At 37.9% G+C, this 27120-nt stretch overlaps 1 protein-coding gene across 3 annotated transcripts in view; it reads left to right on the top strand.

Annotated features, from left to right (window-relative positions):
• jak1 (Janus kinase 1) overlaps positions 1-27120 on the top strand; it is a 59728-nt gene that overhangs the window by 27272 nt on the left and 5336 nt on the right. For all 3 annotated transcript variants that reach the window (XM_036570232.1, XM_036570231.1, XM_036570233.1), the window contains exons 6-21: positions 1451-1799; positions 3251-3433; positions 3606-3763; positions 3949-4063; positions 4987-5185; positions 10514-10623; positions 13410-13559; positions 13940-14027; positions 16274-16401; positions 18351-18486; positions 20578-20729; positions 20875-21025; positions 23961-24049; positions 24439-24631; positions 25069-25193; positions 25363-25535. In XM_036570232.1, coding sequence (XP_036426125.1) covers positions 1451-1799; positions 3251-3433; positions 3606-3763; positions 3949-4063; positions 4987-5185; positions 10514-10623; positions 13410-13559; positions 13940-14027; positions 16274-16401; positions 18351-18486; positions 20578-20729; positions 20875-21025; positions 23961-24049; positions 24439-24631; positions 25069-25193; positions 25363-25535 — 2499 coding nt within the window. The remainder of the gene's footprint in view (positions 1-1450; positions 1800-3250; positions 3434-3605; positions 3764-3948; positions 4064-4986; positions 5186-10513; positions 10624-13409; positions 13560-13939; positions 14028-16273; positions 16402-18350; positions 18487-20577; positions 20730-20874; positions 21026-23960; positions 24050-24438; positions 24632-25068; positions 25194-25362; positions 25536-27120) is intronic.

Raw genomic sequence — 27120 nt, 5'->3', positions numbered from 1 at the left:
AAAAAACTGAGAACAATGCAGGCTCTGTAGCATATTGTAATGTGACCTGATAGTTTTGGAAGGATGTTTTTTTGATGTTACGATTGCCGTTCTTTCAGTGATATCAGTCAGTAGGTCCTTTGTGCACAGTGGAGTTGTTGTTGATTTTAGTGACAGCTTTTCTTCTCTGTTTGCCACCTTCTTTTTCGGTGTGCATCTGCACTTGTAAACAACTACTGTCTGCTATATCGCTATTTTAATTTTTCAAAATACTTAAACTTACTGATGTTGCTATACTCCATTTTTGGGCAGAGTTATGCAGCAAATTATGCATGTACAATCGTACACATATACAATGCAACAGCAATTGTTAGAGTACCTGATGAGGAAGGTGACTTGATTAAGATTGAACATTAAAAAAAGAAATTCTGTAAGCAATACAAATGAAAGAGCACACTGTTAAAGCCGTAACTCATGGGAAGGCTACACCAATGCTCTGTGAATAATTTAAACACTTAAGAAATATAATTATTAAATAAATAAACACTTAAAATAATCACTCATTCATTCTTTTATAATCTAAGCTGCTTGCCCTCCTGCGTCTGGAGCCTATCCCAGTGCTCACTGGGTGGAAAGTAGGAAACACCCTGGACAGGTCCCCAGTCCATCACAGGGCTAAAATAATTATAATAAACAATTATTTGGCCAAACAGTGTAGTTCGATAACAGTAGCCTTTGGTGGCCAATCTATGTAACAGTCAAATATTATTTCATGAGCAGCACAATGCTGTTTAATAACATGGTGCATAAATACAGAATTCAAATGATTAGCGCAGTCATATATATGTAGTTTTCTACAACATTTTTGAATGTGGCGGTTTTTTACCAAATATTTAGAATTTAGAGTTTAGAATTGCTATTGCATTTGTTGACCAAACGTATATTTCCATTGTTACATTTTTACTGAACAGTGCTTCCTTTTTTGGAGTTCATAGCTCTGATTCTGAGATTTTAAGATTTTCTTTGATATAGTATGTCCGTTTCAGCATCCACACTGAGCATTGGTAGTTTATATGTATTACCTTCATTACCATGCCACACATTGTGTGGTGTAGTACAGTTACCATATAGTTTTGTGAATCTGGTGCATCATATTGAAGTATAGTACTAATGTGTTTTAATAAGATCTTTATACAAAACATTTTAAACGTTTTACATTAGTATGATAAATCAAAAAGTGAATTTATATTGAGCTGTCTGTATGTTTCATTCTTTTCCTGTTTTGCCCTTCAAAAAATTCTGGTGCTCACCTTTGACACCTGTACTTGAAAATTACGTTCAAAGTTTTACAATCCAATCAATGTTTAAATTGAAATTGTTCCATTCAGAATTGACATCTCACTTGCCTCTTTTCTGTTTTCCTTTTTATCTTATTTGTGCCCTTCATCCTGTTCTTCTTATTCACTCGCAGCTACAAGCGCTTCATCCCTGAGAGCCTCAACCGCACCATCAAGCAGCGCAACTTCCTGACCCGCATGCGCATCAGCAATGTTTTTAAGAACTTCCTCAATGAGTTCAACAGCAAGACCATCAAGGACAGCAACATTACCCTGTACGACCTGAAGGTGAAATACCTTTCCACCCTGGAGACTCTGACGTGGGGTCTGGGCCGAGAGGTGGTGGAGACCAGAAGCCTGCATGTGTCCGGGGAGGGGGAGGGCTCACCAGCCCACACATCCAGTATGGGAGAGGAGGGAGTAATCCATGAGGTGCGGGTGTCTGGTACAATTGGGATATCCTGGAGGAAGAAGCCTCAGCAGGTGAATGAGCATTTCAGATTAATAGAGGGCTGAAACGCAACACTGATATAGTAGACATGATTTAATGACATAATTATTTAAAAAAATAAATCTGTTAGTTTATATGACATAGTGTTATCATTTTTCTAGTTAACAGTATGTCATATAAACCTCTGTCTTAGCGGGTTAACTACAAGTGGGGTATGTGGGAAATATAGCAAATTAGATTTTTTGACAAACTGTTGCTTTAATAAGACTAATGCAACATACTATTGTATGTATTTTATTTTCATGCTGTGTGTTTTTATTGTCATGATTATTTTCCTCTATTCTTTTTCAGTTTAGTCATGGCTAGTTTCTTGAGATGTAGTATAGCAGTACTACTATGAGTGGGTGAACATCCACATATGTTTCCTCCAGTACTGTGATTACAGTCTTGCCAACATAATTGGCTGTAGTGTCATTGATAATTTTAACAAGCGTGAAGTGTTAATAATATACATTCACTGATCACTTTTTTGGGTACATCTACCTTGTATCTACACTCATTATCTGTTTTATCAGGTCCACTTACTTCTTATAGGTGCACTTTCTAGTTTACAATCACAGTTTGTAGTCCATCTGTTCCCTGCATCATCTGTTAGCCTATTTTTATCTCGTTCATCAATGGTCAGAAACCCCTCAGGAGCACCCCTCGAGTTGCAAGGAACACTGTGTCCAGTTACTATCCACTCTATTAGACATACCTACCTACCGTTGTGTAGATGTAAAAATAGAGATGAAAGCTCGTCTGTTGCTGCACAGTTTGTGTTAGTCATCCTGAAGTCCTTCATCAGTGGTCAGTTTCTGGCCACAGCACACTGCTGACTGGATATTTTTGGTTGGTGGACTCTTCTCAGTCTAGTAGTGACACTGAGCTGTTCAGTAACACTTGATGAATGAGGTAAAGTGGGCTGTCAAAGTAAGTGGAGAAACAGATGGACTATAATCTGTAATCGTAGAACTACAACTTGCACCTATAAGGCAGGTGGACCTGATAAAATGGTAGAGTAAGTGCAGATACAAGGTAGATGTGCCTAATAAAGTGACTGGTGATTGTAGATGCCCAGTTTGCTTGTTCTATGGCAGTGGGAGAGAGAAGGAATCTGCTTTTTGCCTCCTGCTGAGGACATGGCCAGCTATGTTCAACAAAGCAAATTATATTAAAACTGCAATCCCACCTACAGGACACAGGTATCTTGAATTAGATCAAGTCAGGTGGTAGTAGAGTCAGTTACATGAGTCAGATCTGATCTGTAATATTGTATACTGTAATAAGTTTTAATTTAATCAAATTTTAATTTTACTTGTGTGTTTGCTTTATTTTCAGGATTAATTGCTCTATATTTTTCTTTTGCCTGATGTGCACTATCATTTTGCCTTTACTTTTGTCCTTTTAGCATTCCTTTCTTTTTCTGTTTCTTCCTGAGCAGAATGTCCTGGCGATCAAAGAAAGAAGTAAATCGCGGAAGAACAAGACAGACAGCAAACTGAAAAATGACAAAAAGAAAGATGCCAGCAGTGGATGGATACTCTTTTCAGATTTTCATGAAATTACCCACATTGTCACAAAAGAGTCCGGTGTCACCATCTACAGACAAGACAACAAGACCATGGTACGTCCACCCTGCCTACTTTAATGGTGGTCTTTTAGGACTTTTAGTGTTTTAGTTGTAGTGTTTAAAAATGCTAAATGTTTTTTTTATTTACCGGCTGTCAGTAATTTTATAGTGAATTGATTAAATGATTGTCTGTAAGGAAAACATCCAACTGTCTGTTTTGGTGCAGGAGCTGGAGTTGGCATATCGTGGAGAGGCTCTGGCCTTTGCTGCTCTGGTGGATGGATATTTCAGATTGACCGTAGATGCCCATCACTACCTCTGCACTGAGGTAGCTCCCTCTTCTGTAGTCCAGAATCTGCAGAATGGCTGCCACGGACCCATCTGGTACAGTAAAACTTATTCTCCTAACACTCTCTTCTTCTTGTCTGTAAGTGCTTCAATAAATATATCTGTAAATGTCTCTAATGCATCGTCAGTGTCAGCGTGTGTCTCTAATTCATTGTCAGTGTCAGCAGTGTCAGCATGAGCGTCTTTCAATAGTTTTCGCCTCCTGTGTGTTCTGTCCACAGCACAGAGTATGCAATTCACAAACTCCGGCAAGAGGGCAATGAAGAGGGCTCCTATGTCCTGCGCTGGAGCTGTACAGACTATGACTATATTATCATGACTGTTGTCTGCATGGAGGTACTACACACAGTCTGTATCTGTGCATCATTTGTGAATTTTTGTGGTTGATTCTGATTGCTTTACAGCCCAATTCAAAGATTTTGTTGTCCTATGAACGTGTTTTAGTCTCCCACCAGAGGTGTTACAGCACTTCTAAAAAAACATGTACCAGCATGTCGAAACTGAGCTACCATGTTTTCTACCACTATATGAAAGATGCACAACACAATTTTTTCAGACAGAGTGCGAAAGCACATTTGAGTGCTGTTTGATTTGTTTAGAGTACTGATAAAACACGTGATTTATATTCTTGTTAATGTGTTTGCTTGTTCAAAAAGGTAGTTTGTGACAAACTAAATAATAATCTACGAATTAGTTGCTTTAGTTAGATCACATTTTTTACATATCCAATAAATGCAGTAACGGCATTCAGAAGCTGCGTTATTAACAGAGACTTAGAAATAGGCACTTTTCAACAGACACCTTTTTGTTAGCTTCAAAGGGTTAATGAAATGAAAATGAAACCAAATAAAGTGCCACATCGAAAGTAAGCGGCACTTTTGGTATCAGTATAGCACCCCTAATAATTATACATCTTAATCCCTTTAATTTTATGTTGGTCCATGCTTCAGTTCCTCACTTCACCTCACAACTTAGTTTTATGGTAATTACTAAATGCAACAGTGTTACATAGTGTGTGTGGGAAAATGTGTTTTGAGGTTTATGTGTTTGAGATTTAGTACAACAATAAAGTGATCCTAAAGTAATGTTTGTTGAGTCATGCCAGTCAGAACTGATTTTCAGCAGGTTCCTGTACAAGCTGTACAGGCACAGCCCAAGAGTCTGGAACCTGTATACCTGCCGTAGGGCAAAGGTCTAACATTCTGTCAGGTATACCCTTAGGTGTGTTTGCTTAGAATCTGTTTTTCTCTCTTTTCCAGTTGGACCTGTGCGAGTCCAGATCTGTCCCTCAATACAAGAACTTCCAGATCGAAGTATGCACACAGGGCTACAGGCTGGTTGGGACGGAGACGTTCAGACCAAGTCTAAAGGAGTTGCTGGATCACTTGCAGGGCCAGAGCCTGCGGACAGAGAACCTGCGCTTCCAGCTGCGCCGCTGCTGCCCACCGCAGCCCAGAGGTAGGGTCAGCATGCATCTGATCCACTCTGCAGTAACTCTGATCGGCCAGAAACATTTAAAAAACAGCATCCTTAATCAAAACACACACTGACACTTGTTTATCCTGGAGGATTATACAGCATAGTTGCAGCATTGCTTAATGTTTAAAGTCACACGAGAATGGTCTGTTGCTTTTGTTACAACAGTAAGATAAGGATCGTATGGTGAAACATGTCTTAGTGGTGCCTTCAACAGAAGCCTTACGTTTCACAACGTTATTCACCCACACACAGAACTTGTCCCTGACAAGTTCACATACTCTGAAATGTCACTCAGAACTCTTATTGTAGGGCCTTTTTTCCCTTAAGTCAGCATTTTCATCACTGATGACAAAAGCTCTCAGATTGTGTTCTTACTGTAAAGCTACTAAACTCTATTAGAAAGCTGTTACATACCCACTGAAACATTTCTGTATCTGTATCCTTCTTTCATTTACATGTTCAGATCTCAAGCCACTGACACACTAGCTGGCTAGCTGACTGCTGACACTGAAAGAGCTTTATCCTTCTTTAGGCTCACTGGGGGATCATCTCACAAAGTGTTGTTGTTGAATGAGGAACTTAAGTGCTTGTAAAAAGCCAGTTCCTTTTGAGGTTTTTGTGTCTCTTAATGTCACATTGCTCACATACACACTTTCTTTCACTCACACAAACTTGCATGTTGACACAAATAGTGCAGCTTGACCTTAAGCAGCTGCAGTGGCCGTTCAGTGTTGGCGCAAGTTCAGATTTCATGAGCTAGCGTCCTTGTCTAAGGTCCAAACCTCATGAGGGACTGAAGTCAACCAGACAAATTGTTCCTACCCAAGATGGGCAAGCCTCCATGTACTGAAGGCAAACTGATACTGCTGCAGTAGTCTTTAAAGGTACACTCAGTTTTTATAGGTGAAGTCTTGACCAACCTTTCAGATATAGATTTCTTGTTGTTAGTTGAGGTGTATTAAAGTCAACCTGAAATCAAAATGGTGATTTCTGTCCATCTCTAAATGTCGTCTGACGTTCAGTTGCGTAACCATGTGCCAGTGGCTAGAAAAAACAAGAATATCTTAGCATGTTTTCCCTCCTCGCACCTCACCCTGACCAGTCATCAACATTATCATCCGTCATCATCTCGGCTGCACATGCATGTATGTTGGTAGACAGCCTCCTTTCTTCTCCTCACTTTATTCTCTCAGTTTCAGTTTTTAGACTGGTTGTAAAATAATTGCTTGTGAGTTATTTCTTCTTGTTCATACTGAAAACTTGTGTTCTTGTTAACAAGAGTGAGGTATTTCATATATCTGGTAGCATTTGGCCAGTTTTCTGCTGCGCTGCAAGGCTGAGAGGCTATGAGGGGGTTTACCTGATGATGGAGCAATGTGCAGATGCACAGACACATACACGTAGTTCATGTCTTGCTCAAACATTAGGTGATTACACTTGTACGCAGATTTATTTAGCGTGACTTTTTTTACTGAAGTCTTTTTTTCTTGTTTTTTTTTTTGCTGTGAAAGTGTAAGAAAAGCGAGAGCAGTGCAGAAGCTGACAGGCTCACATGCCAACTGGCACTTTGCCTCATCTATGTCTTAAAAAGTAAAAAAAAAGAAATAAAACATTAAAATCATTTCGATTAATGTATCGTGCTTCAGAGACTACAGAAAATATAGATCAGAATATTGTAGTACTTCATTTTTTATGAATATATCAAATCCTGAAGAAAAATATCATGTCCCACCCACAGTTATTTCCTGCCTGAGTTGCACTACATCATGTTAAGGAGTAAACATACATTCTAATTTCCATGATGTATTTTTTTCATCAAAGATTAGAACAATGATTTTCTCTTTTAAATGATTCTAATTAATTTGGGGGTTTAACATGCATGACAATGGCAAAATATCAGTGCTGACTAACATTAAAAAGAAACTGTAGAAAAAAACAGATGGTGAAACAAATGTAATTACTTTTATGCATCTTAAAGCCATGGACAGACTGTTTGTGGACATTTAAATCATCCAACTTGATTGACCATTGGGATAGACGGAAACATTAGCAACTGGAGATACTATCGTCAATCGGCTCAGGCCTGCCCCGAGTAAAATGATAAGTTAGCCTGGTAAGTTTCTCCAGTAAGACTAGTGTTTAAATGCTGACCAACAGCATATTGGTGCTATTAATGCTGATTTGGTTCTGGCTTATGGAGGAAAACATGAAATCTTTGGCTTGTCTCGCTTTTCTTCCAAAATAACAACATAGCAACAGACATTTGATAATGTTGCTGAATATCAAATTTACATGTGATACAGTTCTGGCATGCCTAACACCAGTAAAAAATCCATTCTCATGACACGTGACCGACTGTAGAGTCTCATCTGCAGTCAGATGCCTCTTGTGTTTCTTCCACTTTGGGTCTTGAGTCTTTCTAAGTGTTAAGGCTTAAGTCCAAGTCAAAGTCGAGTCACAAGTCTTTCTCAGTCAAATTCATGACTCAAGTCAGACTCAAGTCCAAGTCATATGATTCGAGGCCACACCTCTGGAATATAGTCATAATACAAATAATAGCTGTCACAAAGAATGACAGTGATAATGACTGTAATATTATTGCAATCAGTATCATTAATGGTGATAAAAAGAAACAAGTATATGTTCTGTGACAGAATCAATGACTTTAGACCATAAATCATTAGTTTTGCCTATAGGTGCATGATCTGTCATGTATTGCAATGTACAAAAGATTGAACGTTTAAATATTAAATAAGGGAAGTAGGATTTTTTTTTAGTTTTTTGGCAGATGTGAGTGTGGCAGGGAAAAATCTCCAGTGTGGAAGTGAGAACCACACTAGTCATCATTTAAGAGAAACAGGGAGCCCTAATATCTAAACCCAGTGCATCAGATAAATCTGAGGCCACCTGAGACCAGAGCTTGGAGTTAGCAGGGCAGTCCCATAACATATGCAGTATTGTGCCAGCTACTTTGTTACTGCATCGATAACAGTATAGATTTTGAGTATGTTTCATTTGATAGTGCTTAACCATGCTTATTGTGGAAGCCTGTACTTTATGATTAGCTTTTGTTACTAACGCTGATTTCTGTTAGCCTGTCAATGGCTTTTCATATATTATGTTAGCATCAAGCTAACTGGTTTAATACTACACAGCTCAAGCCTACACACAGTCACACAGGGATATGAAGCTTGTAACAGGCATTCTGGTAACATACACATTGTATGGTGCAGTTTACAGTGAACTATTCTTCATACGTTTTAACCTAAATCGTTAAAATCAGTAAAGTAAGTTTGCATTTTAGCCTGTTAGCAGTCCTCTAAGTAGTTTAACAAAACTATTTAATGTTTGCTATGGTTTCAGGTCTTTTACCTTGTGAATAAACAGAATTTGCCAGGTGTCTATATGCCACACCACCAGATTATAACCTATATAGGGGAAACACTGAACGTGTTTGACTAAACTGCAGTAATGGTATTTTAGTTTCTGATTCTGTTACCCACGTTACCATACCTGTCCTACTATGTATATATACACATATACAGTCAGTCAGAACTGCCATAAAGTATAAGTTATTAATTTTTCAGTGTCAGGAAAAAAGAAAAATCTATTTAACAAAACAACACACAGAAGCCTCAACAACTAAATATAAATTCACTATTTATAGTATTTAGTGTGTCTGCTCTTTGCCTTTATTACATTTGGTTGCATTTTCTGCTTCTGATGGTTGTAGACTTGTTTCGAAGAGTCTTCAGTTGCTTCAGGGGAATACATACTGCCATCTGTTTCTTACACAGATCTCAGATTTAGACTTCTCAGTCCATGAAACCTTACTCCACATTTGAGATGTTCATTTTTGGTGTTCTTTCGCAGTTTGCAAGGCAGCTAAGTTGTGTTTGGGTAGTTTCTTGTTGGAAAGCTTTTGTTGAGAAGGCACAGCTGTAACTGGTTGGTTGTGAGTCTGTAAGGATGGAAGAGTTAAAAATGGCAGAAGCGTGCACAAATCTAAAGAGTGGGCAGATGATATATGGATAATGTTACTAATATCCTATATATATATATATATTGTCTGTGAAATGTATCGTCGCTGTCCAAAGAAAACCATGTATCTCCATTTTTGTCAATTTTTATTTTTCTACATCATTTTTAATACATCAGCTGTCCTTTATGTTGTTTGTAAATTTCATGATGAGTGGACCAATAGAAATGCTCTAAAATCACTTGAAATAAAAGCTCTATACATTAACTTACATTGAAAGGTAAGAGTGTTTTTGCCCTCTCCTGTAAAGTTACTATTAAAGAGATTTTGTTTTTCTTTGGACAGCGACGATATGTTTCCTCTTTTTCACTTGACAGTGAAAAATGAATAGCTTGTGCCTGACAGCCGTTTTGACAGGAAATAAATCAAGGGTGGTCTTTGACTTTTTTCACTGTACTGTATAGTGGACAAAATACAGAGATGTCTGTTGATTGTAAGATAAAAATGAAACTAGAGAAATAACAATTCTGGAGACAATTTGAGGAGCCTGGAAAACAAATGAAATGCACACACCCCCACGTAAATGGCAGCCACACTGTTTTGTTTACATCCACATGCTGTATGAGTACATGCTGAGGCATTGGTGTTAGGCAGGAAGTGTAGTAAATGTGGTTTTCCGTTGCTGTTCACTTTAAGATCTCAGATCTTGTTCGTTTCAAGCACTTCAAGATCTCAGCAGGTCATGTTGTGAAACACTTTTGTTTTGCCTTCAGGTACTAAACATGGGTGTGTGTAGGATGTGTTTTTAACAAGCTGTTAAGTAAATCAAGACAAAATCAAGATGATGTTGCAAGACACCTACAAGCAAAACACAAAACTGTCTAAGAAAGCTATCTTTCTGTCTCAGAACAACTTTACAGCATGTTTTTACCATGGTTTTCTGTGTGACACCGTGCAACTTCCTCCTTCCTCAGACAGCATCTGAAGAACACACACACACATAACAGCAGTGCAGAATTGAGACACCCACACATGCAGCAAGTTAACCACAAGCAGACACATTATATAAATACACTCACTTGTCTTGTTTACATGCATTTTTGACTTTTATACTTGATTAGGTATAACATAATGTAGTATACATTTAAATTAGGGCATTTATTTGTCTTATAATTTCTTCATATGCACATATACAATCTTGTAATTTGATCCAGGCTGTATTAGTTACGTTCTTTCCTAAGCAAAAGGACGACACAGAGACTGTGTCAGGTGCCCACCTGTGTCAGTGCTTCTCTTCTAATCAATGGCCATTCTCCTCTATCTTTCAGAGATTTCCAACCTTTTGGTGATGACCACAGACAGAGAGCCCGCCCCTCAGAAACAACCTCAAGTCAGCCAGCTAAGTTTCCACCGCATCCTTAAAGAGGAGATTGCCCAGGTAAAATCCAACACCACTTTCTGCCATACTGTATAAGTAACCTAACTAGTGTGAAATACTAATGCATAGTGGTGCGAACATTCTGGTTGTGCATAAATGTAGCCTGCTCTTGAGTTCAAAATTCGATCAATTTGGGGCTCCTGAGTGGGGCAACTGTCTAACATTGGCCCTATCATCAGGAGATCGCGAGTTCGATCCCTGGTGATGCTACAGCCATCTGTGGCCGGGAGTCCAAGAGAGCACAATCGGCCTCGCTCTCTGGGTGGATAGAATAGCCCCCCCCTCTCCTCCCATCATTCTGTGCTAGGCTTCACCCTCCTAGCGCTGCTAGTGTCATGTGACTGGGGGAGTCCTAACTAGAGGGTGGAATTGGGTGAAAATCCCCCCCAAAAAAAATCGATCAATTTCATTGATTTGACTGATTTCTGAGTAGGGGTGTAATGATTCTGAAATCGAGACCGAAAACACGATGCAAACGTCTACAGCCTCCCTACCCCCAACCCCAATCCACTGCCACTGCTGCTGGTGTAGCCTGTCGAGCTCTCATTGCGTTATTAATGTAACAAAACTAATTTTTCATTTCACAGTTAACACTATAACACATGAAAATCATCAAAGTGTTGTTCTATTTAAAGTTAGGGCAAGGTGTATACCATATTTTTTAGTTCTTATTCTTTTTAGTGTTCCAAATTGTTGCTGATTTAATAAGACCAAGAAATTTTTCCACATTTTTTCTCATTTGTCCCCCACCCACCATCCCCCCTTCCAAAAAAAAACAAAACAAAAAACTGAGATATGAACCAAAACGAATGTCTCAAAAATTGAGGTCTGAACTGAACCGTGGATTTGGAGAATCCTTTCATCCTTATAACTGAGCATTCTGTACTAGTGCCAAATTCGAATCCAGACCTGACATTTTTTATTGTCTCAGACTCAGTTTAGACTTGAGAGTAATTTTACTCAGACTTATCTTGGTTTCAGACGTCGGTTTTGACCAAGTCCGACTACGATTAAAAAAAAAAAATAGATTTTTTGTATGTTATTTTTTTTATCTTTCACCACCGCACACATGTACTCAAGAAACCCACAACCAGAGGTTAAACTGGGCCACAGTGTGATTGGCAGATAGAGCTGAACACTTGAAAAGTGGCGTTTTCTGGATAATCTGGCAAATGGTATTGTCTCTACCACAAGTCTGTATTGATGTGAGATGGGTGTCATCATTGTTTAAAACAGTTCAGTTTTCTAGTTTAAAGGCTTTAGTTTGACTTCTGTCTCTATCAAAAAAGAATCAGAAATGATCTTGATATAATTATGCAAAAACTGAATTAAATTAAATTAAAAATAATTACATTAAATTAAATGCCTTAAAAGTATATGAATTCGCTACACAAACAGATAGGCTATTAGTGTTAAACACATTTTCATGAATCAGGGCTCCCCCACCTCAGAATACACACACTGTAAACCTGCAAGTTAGCAGAACTCAAAATATTGAACACAGTCAGTCGCCTTATAATTTTATAATACAATCATGGAATCAAAAGTCAAATGTTGTAGAACTTATAGGTTTAATACCAGCTACACACATATATTTAAATAGGATAATACCTTAATTTGTTAGATAGGCAACACAAATATTGTCAGTTGATGCAACTCAAAATATTCATTTCCACCACTCAATGTAATTATGTTGATGTAATTAAAACTTTTAGTTTGTAGTTTCAGTAGTAATTATTACCCAGTATTTTATGGTAACTGATTGATTGCTTTACATCAATTGAGTTCCACTGAGTAACTTGAGTAACCCAAAAGATACATGTTATGAATAGACATGTAATGAAAATGAGTTCATTTGAGAAAAGTCTCCATTTTAGTGAATTTCTTTTTCATAAATCATGTTTTTTTAATTGTGCATTCCGGGTAATATCAATCAAATTGTATTGGGATTGCTTTGATTAAGTAAAAATGACTCAACAAAAGTAACTTCAAAACTAAATTTTATTGAAAAATTGTTCTGTTTTGTTTTTTTTTGTTTGTTTTTGTTTTTTTGGCAAAAAGAGGTAAAACTAATGGTCATTTCATGTTTCAGATTTAAACAAAGCCATGTAATGAATACAAGTTTCTTTTAAGTGCAGCATTTAACATTTTTTAACATAAACAAGCAGGTAAAGTGCTAAAAATTGCAACAAGAACAGCCCATTGGTTAAACATCTATAAGATCATACCTCTGAAAATCCTAAGGCTGATTCTCAGATAGTTCACTGCTTCCTATGTACACAAAAAAAATGAAATGAATGTAAAAAATGGCTTGTCACATCTACCTAAAAAAAATACTTCATGTAGTAACAAGTAAATTAACTAGTTTTATTCAACCTAAATAAATACTTTGAATGTGCGATTCTTTCAATCAAAGTAATGTTTTGAGTTGAATAAAACCAGTTCAATTGCTTGTTACTACATGAAGTAATTTTTTTAGGCAGATCTGACGAGCCATTTTTTACAGTGTAGTGCACTATGTGAGTTATGAATTTTTTTTTGTTGAGTATGCAGTTGTGCACACTTTGCTGAATCCAAAGTAGTTCTTTGTTAGACACACTGTACACTGGATAGAGTATTCATTGTTTTAAGACTTGCGTACTGCACTTTTTAGGGAAAAGAGAGTCATTTGAGATTCTGCCAGCTCTCCCAAATACTGTACGCTGATTCGCTGAAAGAATCTATCAGGTTCTGCTCCGCCCTGTTCTGTACAGAACTGATAGGATGTTTTTGCCATTGGTGTTCAGGGGGAGCACTTGGGCCGGGGTACCAGGACCAACATCTATGCAGGTGTGCTGAAGATGAAGAGCGAGGATGATGATGATTTTGGGGGCTCTTCTCAGGAGGTGAGGGTGGTGCTGAAAGTGCTGGGATCTGGACACAGGGATATATCTTTGGTGAGACCATCTCTCTTTCTTTCTCTCTCGATGCTTTAATTTCTCTGTTCCCATGAAACTAGAGATACTGGGCTACCTGGCAAGCCCCAGTTTGTCAGTGTGGACCATTTCCTTTTTTTACAAGAAGATATTTTTTGTATGAATAAAAAGTAATAAGCCAAGTTATAGGTTTATAGTGTATGATACAGTGTATGATAAATATATGTTACATTGTAAAGGTGTGCATTATCTTATACTAGTTTCTTCAGTGGCATATCTCGTTACTTGAGGTTGTGCTGTATATGGGGATGTATAATGCTTAATGTTATGGTCAGAAATTACCACATGGTCATGCAAAACACAAAGGATGACGAGTTTCTCTCTTACCCTTTTTTGCCTAGGCCTTCTTTGAGACAGCCAGCATGATGCGGCAGGTCTCACACAAACACATTGCCCTGCTGTATGGAGTATGTGTGCGTCACCAGGAAAGTAAGTGACATCCACATTTTTACCTGAAGTGCGTGTGGTGAGGAAGAGTGGCATGAAAAATCAGTTAATTTAAAAGATGTCGCAATATTATTGTTATTTTTTATTCTTGTCAGCTATTTTAATCATACACACATTAAAGGATGGTAAAGGTGCTGGTTTATGTCCGTAACTGACAGCTGAACTTTTTTTTTTTTTTGGTAAGTGTATAGTGACAGATATATGTATTGTTACCTTTAACTTAGGCCAGTGGAAACACACCTGTTTACATTAACCCTCTGGTGGAATATAATCAATCAACATGGTGATCTGAAAAACAAGCAGGCAGTAGACAAAACAAGTCTGTGTGCATGCATACATGCATATATGAGTGAGCAGTGGAAAGCTTGTTTGCGCTTTTGTTCAGTTGAGATTAACCCTTGAACCCTTTGAGGACTAAGCCTAGAAGCGGCTACCTGGGCATATCTCATTATTTTTAACTGTAAAGTAGTGATACAACAGATTCATCCAATTTCAAAATGATCTATTTCACTTGTAAATCATTTCAGAACAATGAAGTCAATTATAAATGGTTTAAGTGAGCATAAAGTTTATGTAATTTTACAAGTGCTCAATATGACGTCCTCCAGCTGACAACATCAACATGATAGTCAAATTCATCCCATACTCGATTGAGCGTATCAGGTGTCACTGTACTCAAGGCTCTTTCAATGCGATTTCGGAGGTCATCCAGTGTTGTGGAATCAACAACGAATGCTCTGAGCTGTTGGAGGTTCACTGCTCATTAAAATCACGTTGCCCAGTTATGACTGATTCACTCTTATTGAAGTGGAGAACGCAAAATGCTTTCTGCTCAGAAGTTGCCATCTCCTCGCAGACTGAAAGGAGCCATCTTTCAGTGACAGTCAGTGAAACTCTATGACCCCCTCTTTCAACTGGTATGTGATTGGTTCCTATGTGCCTCACAGTTGTAAAAATATGGCGCTTTGAAATCGGATGAATTTTTTCGAATCACCCTTTATTTCCATCATCTGATTCAGCACAAACTCAGGTTTTCTGCAATAGCAGTTATTGTATGCAAAAATGTGTTGCTGATGAAAATAGGCAAACTTTAGTAAGGCATTCGTTAGTTCACTTCATATTTTTTGTTGTGGTTGTAACGTTATACATTGTCTTATATTTTTCTGTGTTACCATGATTGTATTTTGCATTGAGATTCACTGGGTCAGTCTTTATGGCTGCCATGTAGTTAAACTGCGAGTGCTTTATACTGAGCAGCTCAGTGGCACAAGTGTGTAAGATTTTGCATTATTATTGGGAGTTTGTGAGTTCAAATCCGGCCAGCGCTACGTCTGAAAATGATCAAAAATGTGCTAATTATCACATAATATTGCTAACACAGGCCGAAATTTCAGTTAGATCCTGATTTTTACTGAAACAAACAACAAAAATATACAGAACTAAACTATTTGAACGAATAATCTGAACAGTGAACATGTTTATCAACTTAAAAAGATCACTTGCAGATCTGTGGTCTTACTGGTGATGTGTATTGCTACATTCCTGATATTTCTCAAGCATCTTCAGCCTCCTCATCACTGCCATTGACAAGCATTTGTAGGTTACACCCATCTCGAAGAAAATCTTGTTTTTTGAAAGTCTGAAGTCAAATGTTTTCAAGCTCCTTAGAAGTTGCACTAATTCTATGTCAGCAGTTACATTTTAAAACACAACATGGGTGGGTCTTAAAAGCTGGAGCTCTGCTTTACTTAAATCTGCTGGACGGTGTATTTTATTTTCACATTGGCTACCAAGCAATGACTAAACAAAAACATGTAGAAAAAATGGCCAATGTTGATTGATCTATATGCACTGATGCAATGGAGTGGCAATACAGTTGGCTGTATATGTAGTTATATCTGTCCTGTTGTTTCACAGGGAATTATGACACATAGTGCACACATGACATATTGTCGGAAAACTCTAGTACTCTTGTTTGAGTTAGAATTCATTAAAATCTTGAATGATTGTAAAGTTATTTAAGCTTATATACAAGGACATGCTGTTAAACCACAGGCTGATTAAGATTAAGGCTGCTTATTGTTCAATAACTGCTGTAACATTTTTTGGTAATATCTACAACACTATTGTGTAAGTTCTGCAGTTATGAGAGTGAGGGATTAAAATGTAGGTCCACATACAAACCAAGGCAGACTGTATGAATGTTATTCTGTCTGCTTTGTTTGTAGATATCATGGTGGAGGAGTTTGTGCAGTTTGGTCCGCTGGATCTGTTCATGCGCAGACAGACGACTCCTCTCAGCACTTCATGGAAGTTCCAGGTGGCCAAACAGCTGGCAAGCGCCCTCAGTTATCTGGTAAATACATACACACTACATACACTGAATTATTTGTTTACCATATGTGTCTAAAATATGCAAAGCAAACACGGTCTACCATAAGTTGGTCAGTGTTGTCATGGTTATGGCAGTAGTTGCTAAGTGGACTGTGGAAGAAAACCAGAAGAAGGAGACTCCTTGGCTTCCGAACCGAACCTTAACTGTTGGTAAAATTTGAATGAATTTGTATTGTGTGCGGAAACGAAACCACAAGAAAACCAGGTGTTAGGACCTGGTGTTAGGTAAAAAAAGAGATACAGAGATAGAGCATTACAGAAACAGAAACACTGACCTATATATCAACATGTGCCTCATAAAGAGAATGGCCCATCTTTGCTCTTGGAAGAGCTTGGGAGTCCTGTTCTGTGGTTTGTGCACCATCTTTTTTTGCTTTTGGTCTTTATTCTGCCTATCCAGTATGTATTTTCCTGCTGCTTCTTGATTTAAAGAGTTTCAATGTAGTCTCTCCTTTAAGCAAATACCAATTTACAAAATTACTATTCATTATTCGGCAATAAATATAATAAAATACTTACAGCAGCACAAATGCAGGCATATTTTTTTTATTTTAAGGCTTTTAGAAAAACAGTCCGCATTCCCTAAATAGCGTTTTCTGTGTAGTCCTACTGAAATGCAAAACAAATCTAAAAAGCTGCCTACAAGACTTATGACTTGTGTGTCAAAAATAAATAAGCTTTCAGGCCAGAAACCTCATTTTTTGTCAGAACGTAAGTTTTTATAAATTCATGTTACTTTAGCATGTGTAGTAACCTTAAGGCTACGGATATTGTAGCTATATGTTGTCTCTGTTGTTTTTAATAACTGATGTACTCACAACGTAGAAAGTCCCTGTTGATGATTTGTGAGGAAATGCTTTTAGTTTGTGGAATGCTGCTGCATGGCTTTGTAAGTTTAACTAGCACAACCATGGGTTTTTAAAAACCCTACAGAATGTTCTGAAGCCATATATACATATCACGACTGGTTTAAGACATGGACTGAAAGAAAACTTGTTTATCACAGGACAAAAATCTTAAAGCAGTGCATGGCTTGTTGCGCATTGCTTAACACATTTGAGACATTTGAGAACTTATTTCAATTAACCCCTTCACTCATGGACATACATTTTTGCCTGTTTTATGAAAGTGTCTTATTGGTGTTTAAGTGCTTTTTGTTTCTGGTGGCAGTTCGTTGGCTGTCCACTTATCTCAGCACAGCCATCTTTGTGGAGAGGTGTGGATTGTTTTTACAGAAAGGGGTCCTCATCTCTCCTCTTTCATCCCTCATTGCTTGCTAGCAACTGAACACAGCCACAACAATGCACACACACACACAGAGCCAAAAGTGTCCCAGTTAATCTGATAGTAGGATTACAAGGAAAATATTAATTTACTTATTTATTGAATAAAATTTGTTTAATTATATTAATTGAAAAATATCCAAGCCAGTGGAAGGATCACTAAGGGTCCTGCAGAAAGGGGCTACAGTGCATAAGAATGGCATAGTTGTTTAGCTGCGTATTTGTTACTGCATTGTAAGAAGCAGTGTAGGAGTGGACAAGACCATTCCTTTGCAATGTCTTTATCACAGAAACTCATATTGCAATCACAATAGATGTATCAAGAAATCATGCAGCCCTATTGGCCTTATATGTATCCAGTTACTGTACACCAATATTACCATTTATTACAGCTGTTTGAAGCTCATAGATGCTAATCAAATTCTGTGGTAAGTTTGGAGGTGATTTTTTGTGGTTGACCTAACTATCTTTTGAGCTTATCTTTGTTTTCGCAGTACATCTGTGTTTGGCATGTGATTTTTGAAATGTTTCAGTCTGGACTGCTGTCACTTACCTAATTCTCTATAACTCTGTGTCTGTGTTCTCTGTGTTAGTTCAGTAATCATCTGTTCGTGTGTGTGTCCTGTAGGAGGATAAGAAGCTTGTACATGGATATGTGTGTGCTAAGAACATTCTCTTGGCTCGGGATGGTTTGGAAAGCGAGAGTGGTCCCTTTATCAAGCTGAGTGACCCTGGCATCCCCATCACCGTCCTCACCAGAGAGGGTAAGAGCCTTACTCTGCTAATATGAGCATTACACTGGCAGTTGTCTAGAGCCTGTACCCAGAAGACTGCTTAAGTCAATGTAAATCAGAAATCAGAACACATACCCTACATTTTTCTTGTACTTTAACCTTTTCTCTGAGGTTCTTTTATGATGTGTGTGGATTTAAATACCATTAACAGCCATGTGACACTTCTTCACACTTTTTTACCCTTTAGAATGAAACGAGTTGTTTTTGTTACTGTGTCTTTAAGACTGAGATATGTAATTGAGCTCTGTTCTCATTGGCTGCTGTGTATTGTGCCTCATTCAAAAAGCAGTTAGGGCTGAAACACTTCTTATAACTTTAATGTGCAAGGACAGAGCTAAACTGATATAGGCTGAAAAAGTAGATGTTAATATCTTATATGAAACAACCTAATCACGGTCAGTGCGAAGATTAAGACTGTAGGGATGTTCACTGCTGCAGTATGGAGTAATAGCATCAGATGACTTGTTTATTTATCTGTTTCATGTAACAGCCATCAGCCATTGCAGGCAGAGAGTGCAATTTCTCAGTGTTTTGTTCTTTCTGAGAAGTAACTAGGCCTGTCACAATTATTACATAATTGCCTGATTCCAGTTATTTAAGTTGACCACAATTATTTTCCATAGTTGTTACTGTTCACAATGATTTGTTTACGTTTCAGCGAACAGAAGGTGAATTAGGTGATTTTCTACAGTTGGGTTGAGACAAATACATGTAAATAAAGGAAAGCAGAAGATGCACTTATTAAGGCACGTCATGCGTCTAACTAAACACGAGAAAAGTTCTAAATTCTGACTGGTGCTATACCACCTTTAGAGGGCAGCAAAGAGTAAGGTTTGTTTATCTGAGCTTCAGCTGTTTTTGCCATCAACTTAGTCAACAGCTAAGAAGAAAACTGGCGACTTTATTAGTGATCAGCAATTAGTGATCAGCCTACATTTCAAAATCGTGACAGGCCTAGAAGTATCATTAAGAAAGGATGGCAAGTGCATGCTGTTCTTTCAAAGCCTTCATTCAGGCGTTATAATCTAAATGCTGGTTAATGTAATACTTTTACTCCTTTAAATTCACAGCAGTAAAACACAAACATAATGCCAGCTTGTGTTTTGAAAAATTCTGAAGGAGGCTCATGTGCGATGCTTCCTGTAGTGTGTAAGACAAAGTTGTGGTGCTGTGGAATGAGATTAGATGATGGGTAGAACTTTACTGTAGGGTACTGTTCGTAAGGCTACATGACACCTGCATAAGCTTGTCATTAAAACTGAAATAACCCTACATAAATGTTTATAAATGCTTATTCCAATAGGCGTCATCTTTTGGCACACTTTAGCTAACTTTGATCGAAATTGGCAAATGTAACCTTTAAAGTGAATGACGCCTGTTGGAATAAGCATTTATGAACATTTATGTAGGGTTACGTCAGTTGTCATGACAAGCTTATGTAGGTGCCATGTATCATTATGAACAGTACCCTACAGTAAAGTGTTAACAGATAATGTAACCAACAGGAATTCTGCTGACCCTCATCCGGCTCTACTGTACTGTTTAACTTTGGGAAGACCTACAGTGCCCAGGATGACTTTTTTATTTACTGTGTATCAGGGCTCTGAATGGAAAGACTGGTTTTGTGTGTGTGCTTACATGTGTGTATGTAAGAGGTGGGTGCAGCGAAACAAAAAAAGGCGCAGTGCTTTGGGATGTATCCAGGAGATCATATTACATATTTAACAGCATAACTTTCACCCTAAACAGGAGTAGAACCAGCTCTCATATTTCCCGAACACTATCTTCGGGAAATGGCAGTGGTGCAGGATTTACAGCTTGGCTTCCACACTCATTTCTGTTCTGCTTGAGTGAACCTGCTGGGGACTGAACCTGATGGTTTTTAAAGTGAAATGTTTTTGAACTTACGTTCAAGATTATAAGTATAGATGGATAAATGATGTAAATTTGTCTTTTTTACAAACTACTGCTTCAGCTCAGCTTTGGAAGACCTAAATGTACAATTGTGAATATAACAATGTCTATGTCTAACAATGTATTTGTACGGTTATTTTCACACAGAATGTGTGGACCGGATTCCATGGATTGCACCTGAGTGTGTGCAGGACACAGCTAACCTGAGCGTAGCAGCAGATAAGTGGGGCTTTGGCACAACTCTGTGGGAGATATGCTATAACGGAGAGATCCCGCTCAAAGACAAGAAACTCACAGAGGTAAACAAATACACTACACACATTGTCTCATACTGAACAAAATCCCCAAAACTGGCCAAAGGTCAGTAAACTTGGGGAATGGGAATATCACTTTTCCATTTCTATTCCTGTTGTACTTTCTCTCTATCGCTCTCTCTCTGAGCAGAAGGAGAGGTTTTATGCAGCTCAGTGTCAGTTGGCCACACCGGATTGTCAGGAGCTAGCCAAGCTCATGACCCACTGCATGACGTATGATCCTCATCAGAGACCATTCTTCAGAGCCATCGTCCGAGACATCGACATGGTGGAAAAACAGAGTAAGGAAAATCTAAAGAGATGGTACAAAGCAAAACACACTAAGCAACGACTTAAGAAATGAGAACACTCTTAGCTCACATAGTTTTCTTAACTCTTTGAACCTCAGGCTTATGATTCAGTTGATAAAAATATAGCACTGTTCAGACAGGATTAGTTGTACATGATGAAGTAGGGTAATGCAATTTTTACTGGCATTTCAATGTGATTTTGGTCCCGTCTGAATGTTAGTTATTTTTGCCGACTGTGTATTCCTGCATAAGCAAAGATTCCAGCACCTTTTACCTTCTATTAAACTACAGAAATAACACGAGATCTGGTGCGAATCGAAATGTTGGCTGTCGTATCTTGGAGAGAAGGTGTTTCTTAAGTATGGAGGCACTTGAAGAAGTGTACTTGTGTTCTCTGTGGCTAACATCAAGCCAATATGTACTGTCCTCATCAAGGCAATTAAATTTAATTGAATTACAGGAAAAACTTTGACTTTATGTGGTGATGTTGACAGTTGGCTGTGAATTTTTCATGCTAACGAAAATGCTAATGACACAGTGAATTCACTTAAGACAGCAAGACAGATGGTTAAGGTAAATGAAAAAAAGGTAATGGTTTAATGTTTTCTACTCTTCTGGAGTTAAGACTCTGTCATTTATACCGAAATTTCTTACCCTGTGCAATCTGGTCATAAACGTCACAGACATCCTGTGGTAAACTGGCACAGTGGCTACCCCACCTCCTCATGGAAAACTAATCCCGTCTGGATATTACTTAAGATTATTATTCAGTAGTTACTGTGATGGTTCTTTAGGGTTGAGGGATTGAACGCTGAATCCTGTTGTAAGCTGAATCCTCTCAAGTTTCAGTTTTGAAAGGACTCAAAATTGAGTAGTTCCCTTAGGCACTAAGTACAGGATGGGGAATGTTTTGAAAATTCCTGTAAACGACATCAGTCTCCCTGACGAAGCCCCACATTAGTCTATTGCAGTCCTAAAAATAACGACCCCTTGTGGCTTGATCTAAGAATTGCAGAGAAGTTGTGTAGTTTCTGTCAGCGTTGATGTTGAAACCTCTTTTTTTTTTTTGTTATGTAAGTCTGTTTTGTAAAATTCATTAAGTTAGTGTTTGACAAATTTTATGTGGTTTAGGTGGGGCTTTAAAAAGCAGCACAGAAAAACAACAAAAACACAAAGTCTGGTACTTTCTCACGTGTCATGTTGGGTCATTTATCAGTGTAGAGTAATGAGTAATGGCTTTTTACCAGCTTATCTGTGAAAAAAACATTTGCAGTAGCATTAGATTTAGCCTAAGTAATTTACTGTAAGTGAGGGTCATGGCTTAAAATACTATCATATTTTCATGAAGTAAAATTAGCTTGGGTATGCTGGACTGTCAGTTTTGTTCTTCCAGCTAATGATTGTTGCTAGCCAGTTTACTTAGCTACCTAACTGTCTGTTATTTTACTATGCTGCTGATAGCTTAGCTGATGCTACTCTTTCCTTGGCTGAATCACCCCTTACAATAATTATGTTATAGTGAACAGAGGCTGTTAGCCCAGAACATTAAAGATACTGAGGACTTATAAAGTAAATTCAACATTAGCATTTTGACCAAACTATTCATTCGTAAACTCTAGTTCTTTTTTATAAAACTTGTGTGTTGAGACATGAATAAAAGCATTAAGCTCCATGATTTGTAATACTTCCTGTCTTCATCACACTGTGTAAAAGGCAAATTATATTATTATATTATATCATATTAAATTAACTCTAGTATAACATTACAGAAGCAAACTTTGGGCACCAAACATCTGTTTGCTGATTGACCATATTTGGGGCCAGGGAGAAAATCATGACAATATGTTGGTCTTCAGCTCTTGTGATGCCTATGCTGATACAGTATTCACACAGAAGCTGTATATGTGGCGGTATGTTATGGCTGACAACAAAGAAAATTCAGCGCTCATAGACAGCTTAGTGATTGTGTATGTGTAAGTGTCTCTTATATCTTGAGTTTGAAGCCATAGATCACGCTGAGCCATTACTGACTGCATAGATGCATCATAGACAACTTGTCGGCAGTATGCCTGCAGAGTGCTTGGTAGGATTGACTGGGCTAAAGTGCCCTGCCATGGTGAGGGCCTGCCTGACTGCAGAATGTTGTTACAAACCTGACCAATATTATGGCAAATGCCTAACTTTAGGAATCCTGCCAGTGAAGAATTTGATCCAGACAGGAATTTCTAGACCACATGAACACTCTAATCAGCTCTCTTTCTTGTCAAGCATGGCCTTTTAATTAGTGGAACAGGCCCTTTGATGCAGATTTGGACCACATACATGTAAACATAGCAACCTTAAAGGGTACTATTTTGAACTATTTTGACTTCATACCTGTAATCATATGGGTAAAGAAAACAGTGACAGGGCAAAACAGAGACCTCTCTTAGTTCACTTAGCTAACTTAACCCCTTGAACCTCAGGCTTATTATTCAGTTATCAAAATTAAAACTTATTATTTAGTAATTACTATGAAAGTAAGTGAAATGAAATATATGTATAGATATGAGAGTGAGGAACTGAAAAGTCTGCCCACGTATGAGTCTTTAGGGTTAAGGTGTTAAGTCATGTTAGTTTCAGTTTTGAAAGCACAGTACAAGAGGGGGAGTGTTCTGAAAATTCATGTAAACGACAGAGGAGTTCCTGGTGTTCCTGGCTGAGCCCCTCATAACTCTGTAGCAGTGCTCAAAACACTGACCCTTTGTGGCTTGAACTAGGACATGCAGGCTAGGGAAGTAGTTTCCAGACAGAACAGTTCTGCAGGTCTAATAGGGTTAATGTTAAAGCACCATTCTTTTTCTTTTGTTATGTATGTTATATTGTGTAAAATACAAGATGAGTCCTATGTGATTCAGAGGATTAATGCAGTGTGTTTCCACTGCAGACCCCTCCATTAAGCCTGTGCCCACTCTAGAAGTGGACCCCACAGTGTTTGAAAAGAGATTCCTCAAGAAGATCAGAGACCTGGGAGAGGTAATTTCTCATCTTTATCTCTTTTTCTGTGATACAGGATTTTTTTACACATAGGATAGGAATAGATAGATATATGCTGAAAATGTGCCTTACACCATAAGTTAATGTTTCCATGTTCTGTTTATTAGAGTATTGCACATTATAAAAGTACACTATTTGGAAGAAAAGTTGTGCTTTATACTGTCCTAATCTACTGCTGTAGCTTCAAGTTAATGTGCTAGTCACAATACAACAGTACAATACTTGCATTCCTACAGAAACCATAGAATGTTATAGGCAAACCACCATAACCTGCCCTGTTGATTGATATTGATTGATTGTTAACACCAGGCAATTGCTTCTGCCAGGTAAAAACATTGTGAGTTATTGTATGTGTGTGTATGTGACAGGGACATTTCGGAAAGGTGGAGCTGTGTCGATATGACCCTCGTGGGGACCGGACAGGGGAGCTGGTGGCGGTGAAGTCCCTGAAACCGGAGAGCAGAGAGGAGCAGAGCAGTAACCTGTGGTGTGAAATCGACATCCTGAGAGAGCTTTACCATGAGAATATTGTCAAATACAAGGGCATCTGCCAGGAGGAGGGTAATAAATACAAACCACATGTACACACACCTCTTGCATAAACTTAAACATAAACAGAGAACACATTAATTTGACTTAATCATATGTGACATTTGGAAAAGAAAGGAGGTTGTGTGAAAATGAAGTTGCTATTTTGGAAAAAATAGGGTGTGTCCTATGATTTGATGTTCATTTTATTCATAATGTAGATAAAATATACTGTTGTCGGTACATTTCTTAATGATAAACATAATGATTATTCTTCTATAACATTATGAACTCTGTGTAGTTCACTGTGTTCCTAGGCTATAATTCCCTTTGGCTGGAATCCTGCGATTTCGTATCAGCTATGTAAAAATGCCCTCCACAAGAGTAACCTTCGGTTAAAATTAGCCTAACAAATTGACATTTGGCTAACGTAAAGACTTCAATGGATTCTCTCTTTATCTTTGTTTCAGGTGGCAGATCCATCAAACTCATCATGGAGTATTTGCCTGCAGGCAGCCTGAAGGAATATCTCCCCAGAAACAAAGCCCAGATGGATCTAAAGACATTGCTCACCTATGCTGTACAGATCTGCCAGGTAAGCCTCTACATATGTCTTATGGAAATTTCCAGTGTCAATATGTTTTACCACAATAGTCAGTTATATTGGAGACCAAGTAGGTAGTACTATAGATTGTATTTCGTTCTAATAGTATAACGTAACAGCTTTTTAATTTGTTTCTTTTGTTTTGCTCTTTCTGCTGCAGGGCATGGATTACTTGGGCTCTCGGAATTACATCCACCGAGACCTTGCTGCCAGGAATGTTCTGGTGGAGAACGAGAACACAGTGAAGATTGGAGACTTCGGCTTGACTAAAAGCATTAAAGATAACAAAGGTTACTATACAGTAAAGGATGACCTGGACAGCCCTGTTTTCTGGTGGGTTCCTCTGATTTTAAGGAGAAGGCATGGAGACATGCAGAAACACACTCTAGGCAAGGGTTAAATTAGGCCAGAGCACACGAGAGCGTCGCTCTGGCACCTGTGGTTTATGTGAAGGGCCGGCAGAGCTAGGCTCCAGTCATATAACATTATGATGATAACTAATTTCTTATCTAATCTTTGTGCAGTCAATTTAAATATGTGGTGTGATAAACTGTGCAATATAAACCCCTAGACACTACACGCCATCTGCCCCTCCAATCTAACGTTACATCTGAAGTCGTTCCAAAGCATTCTATCGCATAGGTAGTTAGATGAATTTGCATAACCTTGTAAAATTGTCTCACCACTGAGACAGCTAATCTTCATACACTAGACCTTTTTTATGAGAATGGATTTTATATTAAACTTATTAGCAACTAAATAGTGTAATTAATATGTTTACTATTTTGCCAACTGGCTGTTGCCAAATGCACTCATAAGACTAGCTAGATATAGATATAAATATAGACATATATAAATATAAATGTAGACATTGGCTAGATATATTGAAATATTGTTCTCACTGCCACATGAACATACATACTGGAATTCTTATTCAGACTGAGTTAAAGGGCAGGAACTCGTGCCTCAGTCAAACTGAAGTATTTATTTAGTGGCACTTATGGCATGTAGGAATTGTCAGCTCGCTTGTGTTACCAAAGAAAGTAAAACTGAATTAAAAAAGCAAACTTAATAAATTACGCTGTCTGAAAAATAAAATGTATTGATTGAGAGATTAAATCTAATTCAATATAAATAGAAAGGCAGGGAGGCAGACAGACAAAGGCAGATAGGTTCTTTTATTGCTGTGCAAGTTTTTCATCACAAACTATATTATCAGCAAACAATTTTAGTGAAAAATAGAATTCTTGAAACATTAAATTCGGAATTTCTTAGTATTTAGTATGTCCCTGTTTTGCTTTAATGAACAGAGTGCACTTGAGCTGCCATAAACCCTGTAAGTTTGTGCAGAAACCTCTGATGAGTAGATCAGATTCACCTGAGAGTCATCTGAACAAGTTTCAGTGGAAGGAATAAGACTAAAAAAAATCAGACCTTTTGGTACAAAGGCCTTAACATGATCACCATCACAAATGTACTAAAAGTAGTGCTAGTTCTGAATATATATATTTTAGTTTACTTCTCATAACTTTTCTTTGTTTTAAATTTTTACCCAGATTTTTAATGTGGTCTCAGACTTTTGGACCTCATTCTACATTCACAAATCCATTCTTACAATAACTACTTAATTTAATGTTTAATGTAAGATAAAAACCTGCAAACCCAGACCAGTTATGGCAAACGTCTAAATTAGCATTTTATCAATATGAGGATTAAGAGTTGAACCTAATAGATGTGCACAGTATAAATGGAAGATTTCTGAAGTAAATTTCTGTGCACAAAATATAAACATAACAATCTCGCCTTGCAGTTTAGCCAGTACTTTGACCAAATGTATTACTAATCCGAAGCATTATTAATCCAAAAATAATTCAAGAAGAAAAATCTGAAAATGATGAAAAGGTATGATGGTGACAAT

This window comes from Colossoma macropomum, unplaced genomic scaffold (assembly GCF_904425465.1).
Source record: "Colossoma macropomum unplaced genomic scaffold, Colossoma_macropomum, whole genome shotgun sequence".
NCBI lineage: Eukaryota > Metazoa > Chordata > Actinopteri > Characiformes > Serrasalmidae > Colossoma > Colossoma macropomum.
Note: the sequence above shows the minus strand (reverse complement) of the source record. Positions and strands in the feature narration are given on the sequence as shown.